This window comes from Enoplosus armatus, chromosome 22 (assembly GCF_043641665.1).
Source record: "Enoplosus armatus isolate fEnoArm2 chromosome 22, fEnoArm2.hap1, whole genome shotgun sequence".
In the NCBI taxonomy this organism is placed as follows: Eukaryota; Metazoa; Chordata; class Actinopteri; order Centrarchiformes; family Enoplosidae; genus Enoplosus; species Enoplosus armatus.
In genome coordinates, this window is record NC_092201.1 from 5,623,516 (window position 1) to 5,637,305 (window position 13,790).

Consider the following 13,790-nt stretch of genomic DNA (forward strand, 5'->3'; position numbering starts at 1 on the left):
TCATTTTATTATTCATATATGCGCTGTTCTATAAAATCATTCTGTCATTTATTAGTTGTATATTTAAGTATAAAACCAAATATTGTATATTATTATTAGTTACTGTGTCAATTTAAATGACAAATAAACTTAAACTTGGTACTTAAAAATGGCAAAAAGAGTAGTTAAAGACAATTTAAAGTTTACAAATGAAAACGTTGTAACATTTTATTTGGTGTAAAATGTCCCTATAGGGAACTAACAGCTACGATACTAACAGTGAGTTTATAGTGACCATTATTCGTTATATATATTAATTAATTTCTCATTTATTAAAATAATTCCCTGTGTTTAGTAGGTGTAGTAAAGAGTGCAGGACACTATTATCAAGTACCTGAACACGGCCTGCCACCGTTTCCAGTCTTGTAACATTTCTTGCCAGTAGAGGGAAGTAGAACTTGGAAAGTTCAGCTTTAGAAATAGCTCCTCTGTCTGTCTGACATGTGTTTTCCACTCAGTGTCACCGGTTCACAACACACTGTGGGCTGTTTGGACAGGGAACGTAAAACTCTACAGACTGTTTAGCCACTGACCTCTGATGACCTTTCAGAGACTGTGAACTCCCGGATTAAAGTCTGATTCAAGATTCAGTCATTTTGTCACTATTTACTCACATTATTCAGAGTCTTTCTCACTCTGAACAGACAGCAAAGTCACCACTGACTGCTCTCCAGCCAACTGTTATGTCATGGATTTGGGAAGTGGGGTGGGTGAGAGACATAGAGAGAGAGAGAGAGAGAGAGAGAGAGAGAGGCAGAGAGAGAGAGGGAGAGGGAGGGAGAGAGAGACTTTTGCACAGCTTGTCCATCTTGTTATTCCCGTGCCAGCTACAGCATGCATGTCTGCCTATCTGTTGTTTTGTGGCTTCGTGTCTGAGAGCACATCTCACTTTGATCTCCAGCATCTGCTTCTCATCTAGCAGCTCCTTCAGCACCGCAACAAGAGGACACAGGTATGCTAGCATGTTGTTTTTTCTTTTTATCCGTGTTGAAGAAAGTTTGAGCAAAGCCTGGAGAAAGAAAGAAAGACAGTCTGAAGAAGAAGAATGTAGGCTTGAATCAGGACTGTGATCTGATTTTTTTGGCCCTTTGTGTGCCATGCTTTGTTAAAACTGTGTCATCTGTAAACATGTCAGTGTTAGAAGGGTCATTATGGGTCACTCTGATGTTGTGAAGGGCAAAATCTCACCTTGCACAAGACAGAGAGACTGCCACGAAGAGCTGGTTTATCTTATAAACCAACTCTCCTGCTTTGACATTGAAATCTGACCTTTAGTAAAAATCTGGTATCTGATATCAGTCTGTCCTCGTCTCACATTAGCACAGAAAGAGTGCCCTAAATCTCCCTGATCATTCACCATGAGTCTGTTATTGCTGGGATAGGATCAATGGGAATCCAATTACTCAAGTAGGCCAGTAAGTACAGGAGGATCACAGAGTAGAAAAGGTTGATTGGTTTCTTAGCAGGCAGGGACGCAGACAAGTCAAGAGTGTGAAGGGTTTAAAATGTTTATGTGGTCAACTTTAAAGCCGTGTCACTGTGCATTGAAGTCTGCACAGGTCTGCAGGACACACACAGCTCGGGACAGACAATATGGCAGCTAGTTGGTCATTAAATCAGTGACGTCTGGGAGGCGTCTGTTTCAGCCTGCTCACTCTGGAAGGGGTGGAGTGATACGACGTCAAGGATTCAAGTCATGATAGCATCAGAAAAAATGATGACATACAAAATAAACAAATCATAAATAAGGAAAAAAGATTGATTTAACAGATCTGGATGCTGAAACACAAACCCGTCCATTAATAATCAGGTGATTTAGCTCCATGAAGGCAGCGCTGTGTACTGGAAATGTTTATTCAAGGCCTAATAAGCCTCTTTATTGATTTCGTCCAGCTGCTAGAGTCAGAGTCAGAAGGTTTTATTGCACAAAAAGTACCAAGAAGTTGTGTAACAGGCAGGAAGGGGGTCTGTGTTTCCCCTGTGAGGCAACACAAAAGACATACTGTTTTACGAATTGCAAATACAGTACTAATAGGACCTAGGAAGGAAGGAAATCCAAGAAAAACTTCTGATATATGTTTGCAGTTGTATCCAGACATCTAGATCAATGGTCAAAATTAAACCCAATTTTTTGGAGCAAAAATATGTTTTTGTTCTTCTTTTGAGCCCTCAGATTCATCTTGTGACCCCATTGGTGGATCTCAAACCAAAGATCTACAGTATATGTTCTATCTTTAATCACGGGTGTAAATGTAAATAATGCAATGCAGATTTTTATGGACCCATTCAGTCAAAATCAGACATCATACAGTACATTTATTTAATTTCATGCAGACCTGCGGACATGTGTCACCAGCTTTTACCAGACATTTTACCTTTTAATTGAATAATAACGGTAGAGATCGAGACCGGAAACATGAGGAAAGAAAGATATCCTTCAGATTCTGCAGGTAACTGGCAAATCTCATTTACATGTCACCTCCTGCTGCAGCTACTAATTATCGCAAATTACACCTATTCATTTTGCTTGCAGTAATAAGCAACACCTCTTAGATTTTTGATTCACAACTTAATGTTAGGTTGAGTGCAAATGTAACAGACATTCAAGCCCTAGAGAGGCTGTCAAAGGATTTGTCCTCGTTAAGCAGGGCTCTACACTTACATTTATTTTTAGGGGCACAGAGGAAAATTAGGGGGCACAGATGTTTTATTTAAAAGAAATAATATTAATGCATCTTTTTCAAACCAATAAAAATGGAACTTTAAACATAGATAGTGCAAAGAAAAGGGGCAGGGGCAAATTGATATTCCACAAATGCAGAAAACGATGACATTGTATGTTGTTGATCATTGTTGCTTCTTATATATTTACACATACACCTAAAAAAAAGACTTTTATGTGCATAACAGTTCTATGTTTGTGTTAACAGCTTTGTTGTAGCTGCATGACTATTTCACTGAGAGCAAAAGTGTCAAATTCCTTGTATGTGTATCAGTTGTGAATGGGAAAGCGAGGCAAAGCAGTTGAAAACATTACTTTTCTTTAAGTTTAACGGGTGTTTTGATAAATTACTGTTACTTGCAAAGATTTTATTGCAGTGACAATCACAGTTGTTGTTAATTGGAGCAATTTGTTTCACTTCACCAGGGTTCTGAGACAACGAAATGCAGTTTAGCATCTAACCAGAAATGTGGAATAATGTAATATACATGTAGTGGTAATATATAGAATAAACAGTAAGGCAGATAGATATAGAAGAAGAAGATAAATACAGTATGACCATGTGCATCAGTTACAGCAGGAAAAATATAAAATATATAGATAAAATAAAATAAAATATATAGGCATAAGTACACGTAATGGCAATAGTAAGACATTATATACAGAATAAACAGCATTTTCCCTCGTATGCTCGCGCTGCAGAGCCCAGTTAAGGGACATGTTCTGAAAGCAGAGGAAACGCAGACAGGCCACATGTTGTGAACGAGATACAACACTGAACAGTGAAGAGCAAGTGTTGAGAGTATCTATTCTGGGGCTGGCATGGAGGTGAATACTTTCTGCAATCAAAGCTGAGATGTGGCACAAGGAGTGAAGAGGGTCACCTTGAGACTTAATTTAAGCAAACAGCCATGTATACAGTTCATCCTTAATCTGGAAAGTGTTTTTATTAGGATTTTATTCTCATTAAATGCTAATATCTCAGTACTGGTAAGAATGAGAGGTGGACTGCTGGAGTTGTGGTGCGTCAGTACGTCATAATGAAGTTTATGTCACTTCCATTTTATGTTCCTACTCTTAACGTCATGTGAAATCACTGAAATAGCTTCCACTCTGGGGTGACAGATGGAGATGTATATAGTGCCTAAACATAGTAAGATATGCAGGTCCAGGCTATAGATAGGCACAGCCGCTGCAGAGCAGAGCAGCCAGTGAGCAACTTTTTCCAACCACAGCCGCACTGAGAGCCCAGACCTATTGACAAATGTAGACAAGCATGCTACACATTGTTATTCATTAAAGCTGCTATGTGTAGATTTTTTCCAAATTATTCTGAAGTTTTTGTTTTTAGAAAAAAATCTAGTGGAAATTGGTGCAGTCTATGTGTTGGATTCTCAGTGTCCTGGCGTGTATTGCTGTGTCTTTTTGGATACTACCACCTGGGAGCGCCAAAGTCAGACATTTTATTCATATATTCTCATTATTGGCTCTCTTGCTGATTGATAGATGAGAAGATTGATACCACTTGCACAAAGACCAGAAACAGGGGGAAACGGCTAGCCTGGCTCTGTCCAAAGGTAACAAAATCCACCTCCCAGAAGCTCCAAAGCTCACTAATTATATCTTGTGCCTGAATATTTATGAGCTTTCCCGGCTAATTAGAGATGATGGTTGGTGGATTTTGCTACCAAAGGTTGTACGAGAGTGATATCAATCTTCTCCTCTAACTTTTGGCAAGAAACCGAATAACTGCATTCCCTAATATAGTCAAAGTGGAAAGCTCATTTTAACTGCTTTATATTTCAGGTATCATATTTTATAAACTGATCATATGTTTTGAGTAAAAAGTACAATATTTCCCTCTGAAATGTACCAGAGTAGAAAAACTGATACTCAAGTAAACAACAAGTACTTTGAAATTGTACTTACCAAGTGAAGTACTTGTATTTAGAGTTCACAGCCAAGAACTGAGACTTACTTGTGAGTTTGTCCCACCTCTGAAGGGATCTATTATGTCTCTGCAGCAGCCAGCCTTCATTCTGGAGGGAAAGGCCCCAGTCGAGTCCAGCAGGGGAGATGGAGGAGGCGGGGAGGCTGGTTCCCTCAGCCCTTGCCCTGCCGCTCTGCCTCTGACCCAGGCAGAGAGCCCTGGACCCTGGCAGAGCGAGAGCCTGCTGGCAGAGTCTTGGTCCACGATGGGCGACGTGGACCCCGAGGACACAAAGAGCCTGGACAGCAGCGACGGGGCGGTTCTGGCCGGAGACGAGAACCACTCCTCCAACTCTGACATGGTCCACCTGGAGCGAGAGGAGGCAGAGATGCTCGAGGAGGCAGAGAAGGAGGCCGCAGAGGAGGAGAGGGCGAGGAGAACAGAGGAAGAGGAGGAAGAAGATGAGGAGCTGCAGACGAGTGTGTTGAGTGTTTTAGGTGGGGAGAGGGAGCTGGTGGAGCTCAGGGAGGAGGAGCAGGACCTCCAGGCCCCAGAAACTGAGGAGCTCCTGGTGTCAGCAGAGGAGCCTCACCTGGAGAAGGAGCCTGCAGAGTTCATGCAGGTGGTTCCCCCGATGGCCCTGCCTCCCCTGCCTATCGTCAGGTTTGATCCCCCCTCCACTACGTCCACCCCGGTCCCTTCAACCACAACCTCTGAAGCTGAGGAGCTTTATTCTACTCAGGGGCTCCACCCTCCTGCTATCCTTGCTCCAATGGCAGCAGAGCCTCCCAAAGAGAGTCTCAAGCAACTAAAATTCTCACAGATTCCTCTCTCGGATGTGGAGGAACATTCAGTTGAAGCCTCTCAAGCAGCACCAGAAAAGCCGGAGCCCACCGCTCCACCAAAGACTACCAAACCTCTGAGCTCCACCGAGCTGCTGTGTGGAGGCGCCGCTTTAGTAGCTGTCGTGGGAGTTGTAGCATACGGTGCTGTGGCCTACTGCAGAAAGTAGAAAACCACTCGTTTAACCCCCGAATCACCATTTCAACACAGATCTTTTGTTTTTAAATCTATTCCAAATGAAATATTCCACTTCACTCTCTGAATTCTGGATTTTACTCTCTGACACTCTTTGTATTATAGTTATTATTAGACATAATTCATTTGATTTTTTCGGATTCGTTTTGTGCTACCTCAGCTCGCAGCAGAGCTCATGGCCTTTGTTTTTCTGTATACAATCGATCTCAGAGGAAACTCAGCAAAATGTAAACCTTGAATGTAAAATCGTGTAAAGGTACAATTTTAAAGAATCCTGAAACTTGAAATGTTTGTTTGACGTTTCTTTTGTGTGATTGTGTCTCTTATTACGTCACCAGAAAACGACATGAAGGACGAAGTTAGATGTCAGTTCCTCTTCTCTACTCTAGACTTTACCAAAGAACTGTGACTCAGATGTTCAGCCGATAGATACCAGTTTGCATGTTTGAATGGAAACATTAATGCATTCTCTGAGGATAATAACAATCGTATTATCTACACACACCGGTACTTTCCACTGGGAACCATTGAGCTAGATAACCAAATACATGTCCTGCTGTGCACCTGAACCGGACATTAAACCCCTCCCAGCTCTAGTGGTATGAGCCCTGACCTTTGACCTCTCTGTGTCAGGAGAGCAAGAGATTCAGATAAAAGAAACACTGAGTAAATTGGAAAAAGAGGGTGAAAAATTATCAAACTTGAATGCAGCAAAGTAGATTAGTTCCTTACATATGTAGGATAACAATATTATTTATCATGGAGACCATAGAATTCAATTTCAAAGGGCCAAACACAATATGAGCTAATTAAATACTCTAATACTGCAACCCTACTTATATTGTTATTAGTGTGAAATTATTCTTGAAGTAGGCTAGCCATTTTTAATCAGATTTACAGTTAGGCCCAGAAATATTTGGACAGTGACACAATCTTCATGATTTGGGCTCTGCAAGCCACCACATTGGATTTGAAATGAAACAGCTAAGATGCAATTGAAGTGCAGACTTTCAGGTTTAATTCAAGGGGTTGAACAAAAATATCCTATGAAACATTTAGGAATTGTAACCATTTTTATACAAAGTCTCCTCATTTCAGGGGCTCAAAAGTAATTGGACAAATTAACATTACCATAAGTAAGATGTCCATTTTTAATACTTTGTTGAGAATCCTTTGCAGGCAATGACTGCCTGAAGTCTGGAGCCCATGGACCCAAATGCTGGGTTTCCTCCTTTGTGATGCTTTGCCAGGCCTTTACTGCAGCCGTCTTCAGTCGTTGCTTGTTTGTGGGTCTTTCTGCCTTAAGTTTTGTCTTGAGCAAGTGAAATGCATCGATGCTCGATCGGGTTGAGATCTGGTGATTGACTCTGCCATTGCAGAATATTCCACTTCTTTGCCTTAAAAAACTCCTGGGTTGCTTTCGCAGTATGTTTTGGGTCATTGTCCATCTGTACTGTGAAGCACCGTCCAATCAACTTTGCTGCATTTGGCTGAATCTGAGCAGAAAGTATATCCCTGTACACTTCAGAATTCATCCGGCTGCTTCTGTCTTCTGTCACATCATCAATAAACACTAGTGACCCAGTGCCATTGGAAGCCGTGCATGCCCATGCCATCACACTGCCTCCACCATGTTTTACAGAAGATGTGGTGTGCTTTGGATCATGAGCTGTTCCAATTCTTCTCCATACTTTCTTCTTCCCATCATTCTGGTACAGGTTGACCTTAGTCTCATCTGTCCAAAGAATGCTGTTCCAGAACTGGGCTGGCTTCTTCAGATATTTTGCCTTTCTATTTTTGAGGCTGATTAATGGTTTGCACCTTGTGGTGAACCCTCTGTATTTACTCTCATTAAGTCTTCTCTTTATGGTAGACTTAGATACTGATACTCTACTTCCTGGAGAGTGTTCTTCACTTGGGTGGATGTTGTGAAGGGGTTTTTCTTCACCATGGAAAGGATCCTGATATCATCCACCACCGTTGTCTTCTGTGGACATCCAGGCCTTTTTGAGCTCTCAAGCTCACCAGTGCGCTCTTTTTTTCTCAGAATGTACCAAACTGTTGATTTGGTCACTCCTAACATTTCTGCCATCTCTCTGATGGATTTCTTTCTTTTTTTCAGCCTAAGGATGGTCTGTTTCACTTCCATTGAGAGCTCCTTTGACCTCATGTCGTGGGTTCACAGCAACAGCTTCCAAATGCAAATGCCACACCTGGAATCAACTCCAGACCTTTTAACTGCTTAATTGATGACAGGTTAACGAGGGACGAGCCCATGCAGCCTTCTGAGTCAATTGTCCAATTACTTTTGGTCCCTTGAAAAAGAGGTGGCTACATATTAAAGAGCTGTAATTCCCAAACCCTTTCTCCAATTTGGATGTGAATACTCTCAAATTACAGCTGAGAGTCTGCACTTTAAGCCCATATTGATTATATAACTGTATCCTGAATATGTTTTCGCAAACAGCTAAAATAACAAAACTTGTGTCACTGTCCAAATATTTCTGGGCCTAACTGTATTATATGTTGAAGTTAACACATTTATTCGGGTTAGGGTGATATATCTGGTTGTTATTTGGCTTCATTATTTGCTTTATTGAAGCACCTTCTCTGCCCAAAGACCCTTAGTGTCCGAGAGTCATTTTAGACTGACAGAAGGAAAAGAAGATGCAGAGACAGATGCCTGAGGTTAAATATTTGCCCTGGCTACAGCCCTGGCAGTTTTGCTGCTCCGTCCTGCCATCTGCTGGTCAGTCAGCAACATTTCAGTCATTTAGCAAACAAGCCAATATCAACGTTGGGACCACACAGGAAATACATTTAAAAACTAACAATTAATGAATCAATCAACCTCTCTTCTGCCAAATCAAAAACCACATGTTCACTTATGCACAAGGAAAAGGCACCTGCCGAATTACCAAGGAAGAAAAAAATTGATTAAAAAATAAGTTATGTATGCAACTTTGTTTTCACTGCACAAGAAGAAAAGCGAGGGCTTTACTGGGATTAGAAATCTTGAATTAAAAAAATTGAAAATACATCTAACATCTAACAACGGATGTAAAACGTAGCAGGAACACAGTCTGAAATGATCGCTTTATTTCTGCTGCTCCCAGGACACAAACATGGTCTCATTATAGATAATGATTATAACTCTGCGGTCACACCAGCATTCAGCATGTTAGGCTAATTATACACCAGTGGCTTTGACACTTCTTGATTTTCATCGAGTGCCAGTAAATAAAGAAGAACAATGGGGCTGACTGGGCTGCGGTCAGCCTGTCGTTCCCACATCGGTGCCAACATAGGTGCAGCCATTGAATTGAGAAGGGGAAGGAAAGTGCTTCTTTGTTTGTAAAGATAAAGCTGCAGCCTGTCTGCTCTGCCAGAAAATACACTGTGCCACCTTCATAAACAAACATAGATCTCTTTACCTCCTTAACTCCATTCCCACTCGACACCTAACCACATTATAAACATGGATTAACTGACACACTCAACATTGTAATATACAGATAGTGGCAATAAATGTACTATACGAAAATGTGGGGTTGGGTACATAGTGTCTTCAAATGGGTCAAATACACAAAACATTTAATGAAAGGGCTAATTAAGTATAATTACCAGTGAATATATTTTGAATAGAATTGTAGGAACACAACAGAATAGAGCAGAATGGAATGGAACACAACATAATTTAATTGAATGGCATAGAATAGAATAGAATAGAATAGAATAGAATAGAATAGGACACAACATAATAGAATAGGATCGTGTGATCTCAACAGATAATACAACAACCATGAAACTAGACCAAGAGTCTAGCTATGCTTTAAGCTAAATGCTGGCATGCTTTCAATGACAATGCTGATGTTCAGCAGGTATAATGTTCACCATGCACAACTGAGGCTGATGAGGAATAGCTTTGCAGATATCTGGTCATAAACTAAAGTATTAGACAAAGTAAGATTTTGACCTGATGATGGATTCATCATCACTAGAGGTTACAAGTCAAGGGATCACCAGAGTTATGGCACTTCATCCTCTGGGGACGATGAATGTTTAAACAAAATCTCATCTTTTGAACTCAAAAGGTTGTAGGAACCATGAAGAAAAGCATCCCACATTACCCCCTTGTCGCAAATGACTGCAGTAACTAATCTCTGTGGATCAAATAGTGATAAAGAGCACTATGAATAATGATACATGACCAGTGATTATATAATTCTAAAGAACTTAACACAAAAAACAGTTGAAAACAACTGTTCTAAGACCCCCAAAGACCACCCTAATGGAGCCTCTGCATCCTACACAGCGGCAGCAGCAGCACACAGCTGTCAGGCCTCAGCTGCAGCCCGACACGTTGTGGTCTTTAATTTATGGAGTTGATTTGACAGAAGTTTCACCCTGAAAGGAAAGAGGGAAAGGGTTAAAGGACAAGGTTTGTGGTTCTTTGTTTTTATCAGCGTGCTGCACAGGCAGGAAACACACACATATGCACACATGCATATTTGCATGCTCCCCCACTCACACACACACAATATGGTAATTTACTGTGACACAGTGTTTTCCTTTACTGGAGGGAAAACAACTGTTTCAGTGAGTAAAAATCTAACAAAATAGTGATGCGGATCACATCAAACTGGAGTCAGCTGAGTGCTCCTGTGATCTAACATGTAACTCTTAGCCTTTCTGTAATCGGCGCATCTTCATCTCTTTGTTTCCATCATGTTTCCAGCTCAGCGGTCAGGCCTCACTGCCACCACACTTAACCGGGCTGAAAGGGGAACTTCAGGAGCAAGTCAGTTGATATTTAAAACTGTACGCCTCAGATAAATGAACTTCTCATAAAGCCTGTGTTTATTTGAACAGGAGGGTTGTTCTCTGAGGGGAAAAAAAGAGCGCAGGTTGAGTTTAACAGTGATCACCACATTATTAACCATTAACCTTTACAATCACATTTATCTGAAGCTGCGTTTATGAAGTTCTGGTCAATTTGAAATTCAATTTTACTTTGATTTGGCTTCAGCGCCACAGCGAGCCCTTAAACACCTGTGGAGTGCAGAATACAGTGACATGGGCATGTATTGGCACTCTGTTATAAAACTACTTAAAAGGATTCAATGATTTAACAGTAAGTGCAGATAACAGATAACAACAGATGCATTTTAATTTTTACAGGAACTTTTAAGGACAGTACAATAAACTTAAATTCCAAGCAAGCAGTAGTTAAAAAGTAACGGTTAAATGCCAAAACATAGATAAAAAAAGTATCTTTAATGATCGTAAGTGATAAAAAAGTGTCGTAAAGAAATAAAAAAGCAAGAAGAAGCGGAACACAAGTTTATTGTTTTGTTGTTTTCAAGATCGGAGAGGATTTGTTTTGCTTTATGAGGAATGCAAATGCTCTTTTTTTTCTTTAGTTACTTTTTCACTATTTACTTGTGCAATGAGTTTTTGAATGAAATATGTATAAGTTATTACATTTTCCGAGGAAAATATGCAATTATAACTTTTTAATATTTCGAATAAAAAGTAATTGAATTATATAAAATATTATATATTATAACAAATATTATTATTATTATAATGTGTAATATAAAGAAACATGTATGTATTTTTATTGTAAGTGATTAATATCCTTTGATTGATTGTAAGTTAGTTATTAACCATTGATTGTGATTGATGTTGTACCATGGGGACTTTTCATGCAAATATGCATTCCCTTTACTTTCTTGCCAGAACACAAAGGACCACAGTGGAAAATTTCCTGCATTTCTATTGGCTCAAATTTCAATTTACAGAAAAGTGTATTTCTGAACAGCGGCGGTTATAGATGTGTATGTTAGACAGCTATCTCGGCCGGTATGCAAATCCTCCGGTCACGCTGGGAATTGGTGGTATTCCTGGATCGAGTGTGCAATAAAAGAGTTTTTTGTTGTTCGTAGATTGTGATCTCCACTATGAGAGAGAGTGTGATGCTCAGATATCTGATCCGTGCTTCCAAAAAAGAAGAAGTGTTGGGTTGCAGCACATTGTGACGTTAACACATTTAAATTGACTAGCCTCTCTACCTGTTCATGTGGCTGAGCGGTGAACAGGTATTGGAGGTCCGCAACATATATATACCTGTCCAAATACTGTACACCTGCACTAGTGTAGCAGTGTTCACCTATTAGGACAGAAATGGCCTCAACTGAAGGCAACACTCAGACATACAAGATGGTAAGTTGTAAGGATGTTATATTTTTATTACAGTTATTTGGAAGTATTAGTCTCATGTTCTTAATGTATGTATTTTTATTTAGAGGAAAAGGTAATGTTTAAGATGCATGATGTTAAGGACTTTTCTATCAACTCTAGACTTCCTTGGACAGCGACATCAACCAACACTTCCAGGATGCAATTGATGTGATTCAACAGCATTCAAATAATTCATATTATGATTCAGGTACAGTAAAAATCTCCCAGGAAACTTGTATAATTTCCTGGCAAAATACATGAACATAAATGTAAAACTTCTGCTATATTTATTTCATATTTATTTATTTCATTTGTATTTGATCTGGATAAAATGTGTACATGTTTGAATTTATCACCTTTTTTTGCTCTTTTCAGAGTACGCATATTATGAGACTCTGGGTACCCAGCCGTCATCGCTGCAGTGTCAGATCTCCTGCTGCCTCGTCACACACCCGTCTGATGTACCAGCTCCCGCATATGACTGGAATGACGTGGCTGTAAGTAGTGCAAAGAAAATCTGCTTGTCTAAAAAACAGAGGAAAAGAAGAAAGAAGGATTTTAACTTTAAATGTTGCTCTCTTCAGCAGCAGTCTTGGCCTCAGGTCATCCCTGATGTCTCCTTGGGTCACTCTGCGCAAAATGAATCACCCCATTTCTACTCCATCTTGCCACCACAGAGGAACAGCAAAGGTAAGAAGATTAACATTTGAAGTATTCTTTACATTAACTTCTGTCTCAAGACTAAAACCAATTCAATCTCCTCAGGACGTAAGAAGCTCAGACTTTATGAATACCTCCACGAGGCTCTGAATGATCCAAACATGGGCGACTCCATCCAGTGGGCAGACAGCGGCAGCGGCACCTTCCACTTCATCTCCAAGAACAAGGAGAAGCTGGCCGAGTGCTGGGGCCAACGCAAGGGCAACCGCAAGACCATGACCTATCAGAAGATGGCAAGAGCTCTGAGAAACTACAGCCGCACCGGTGAGATCATCAAAGTGCGCCGCAAGCTTACTTACCAGTTCAACCCAGACATCCTGCACAGGCTCGGATCTGCTCAGGTGCCCATGCACGTGCCCTGCCACCCTGCACAAGACGAGGTCCACACCCGGCAGTCAAACCCGGCTGAACAGAGCTACTGCGGTTCTGCAGCGGTGGACTGGCAAGGCTGGTACGGACACTACCAGCTGCAGGAAGACTATGACCTGGCCTCCAGCTTCACCTCACACAGCATAACCAAACTCTGAGCTGGAGGTCGGCTCGATCACAGAGCTGGAAAATCCCTTAAAAGATTCAAAAGGTTTTCAAAGACTTAACACGTTATAGTGGGACTATTAATGTTGCAGTCAAAAGTGTTTCAATGCCCATTACCCTTTAGCATTTTGTGTTCCACATAGGGGAGTATTACTGTAAATTCATTTGTAAATACTCAAAATACAAGTGAGTAAATTCTATAAGTGAATCAAGAAATGTGTTTATTTTAGAAAATCCCCAAATTTGAATAACAACTACGAAACCAAACTAATCTGACTGCAAATTGACAATTTTGACAAAGATTCTGATCCCTTTAATTAGACATATTTACTAAATGTTCATGTTTTAACATGTAGTGTAGACTTAACAGGTTGACCTTTCCATTTAATGAAGCACTAATTAAGAGTTAAATTAAGAAATCTGAGAGCCAGTTAACATCTTAACAACAACTTAACAGGAGGGGTTCCGACTTCCGATACCGGGGCCGTATTCAGTCAATTTATATTATTTCATGTCATAATTTGACTGTTTTGGACACAAAAAAGTAATAGTGTTTGTGGATTT

At 40.4% G+C, this 13,790-nt stretch overlaps 2 protein-coding genes across 2 annotated transcripts; both read left to right on the top strand.

Moving 5' to 3' along the window:
- Positions 1–885: 885 nt before the first annotated feature.
- LOC139305289 (bcl-2-like protein 13) lies at positions 886–6,016 on the top strand. Its single transcript, XM_070929240.1, has 2 exons — positions 886–991; positions 4,786–6,016. The coding sequence occupies exon 2, from the start codon at positions 4,957–4,959 to the stop codon at positions 5,701–5,703; it is 747 nt and encodes a 248-aa protein (XP_070785341.1). The 5' UTR covers positions 886–991; positions 4,786–4,956; the 3' UTR covers positions 5,704–6,016.
- Positions 6,017–11,900: 5,884 nt separating this feature from the next.
- Positions 11,901–13,219, top strand: spic (Spi-C transcription factor (Spi-1/PU.1 related)). Its single transcript, XM_070929282.1, has 5 exons — positions 11,901–11,954; positions 12,093–12,180; positions 12,348–12,469; positions 12,557–12,662; positions 12,738–13,219. The coding sequence occupies exons 1-5, from the start codon at positions 11,916–11,918 to the stop codon at positions 13,217–13,219; spliced, it is 837 nt and encodes a 278-aa protein (XP_070785383.1). The 5' UTR covers positions 11,901–11,915.
- Positions 13,220–13,790: the final 571 nt, after the last annotated feature.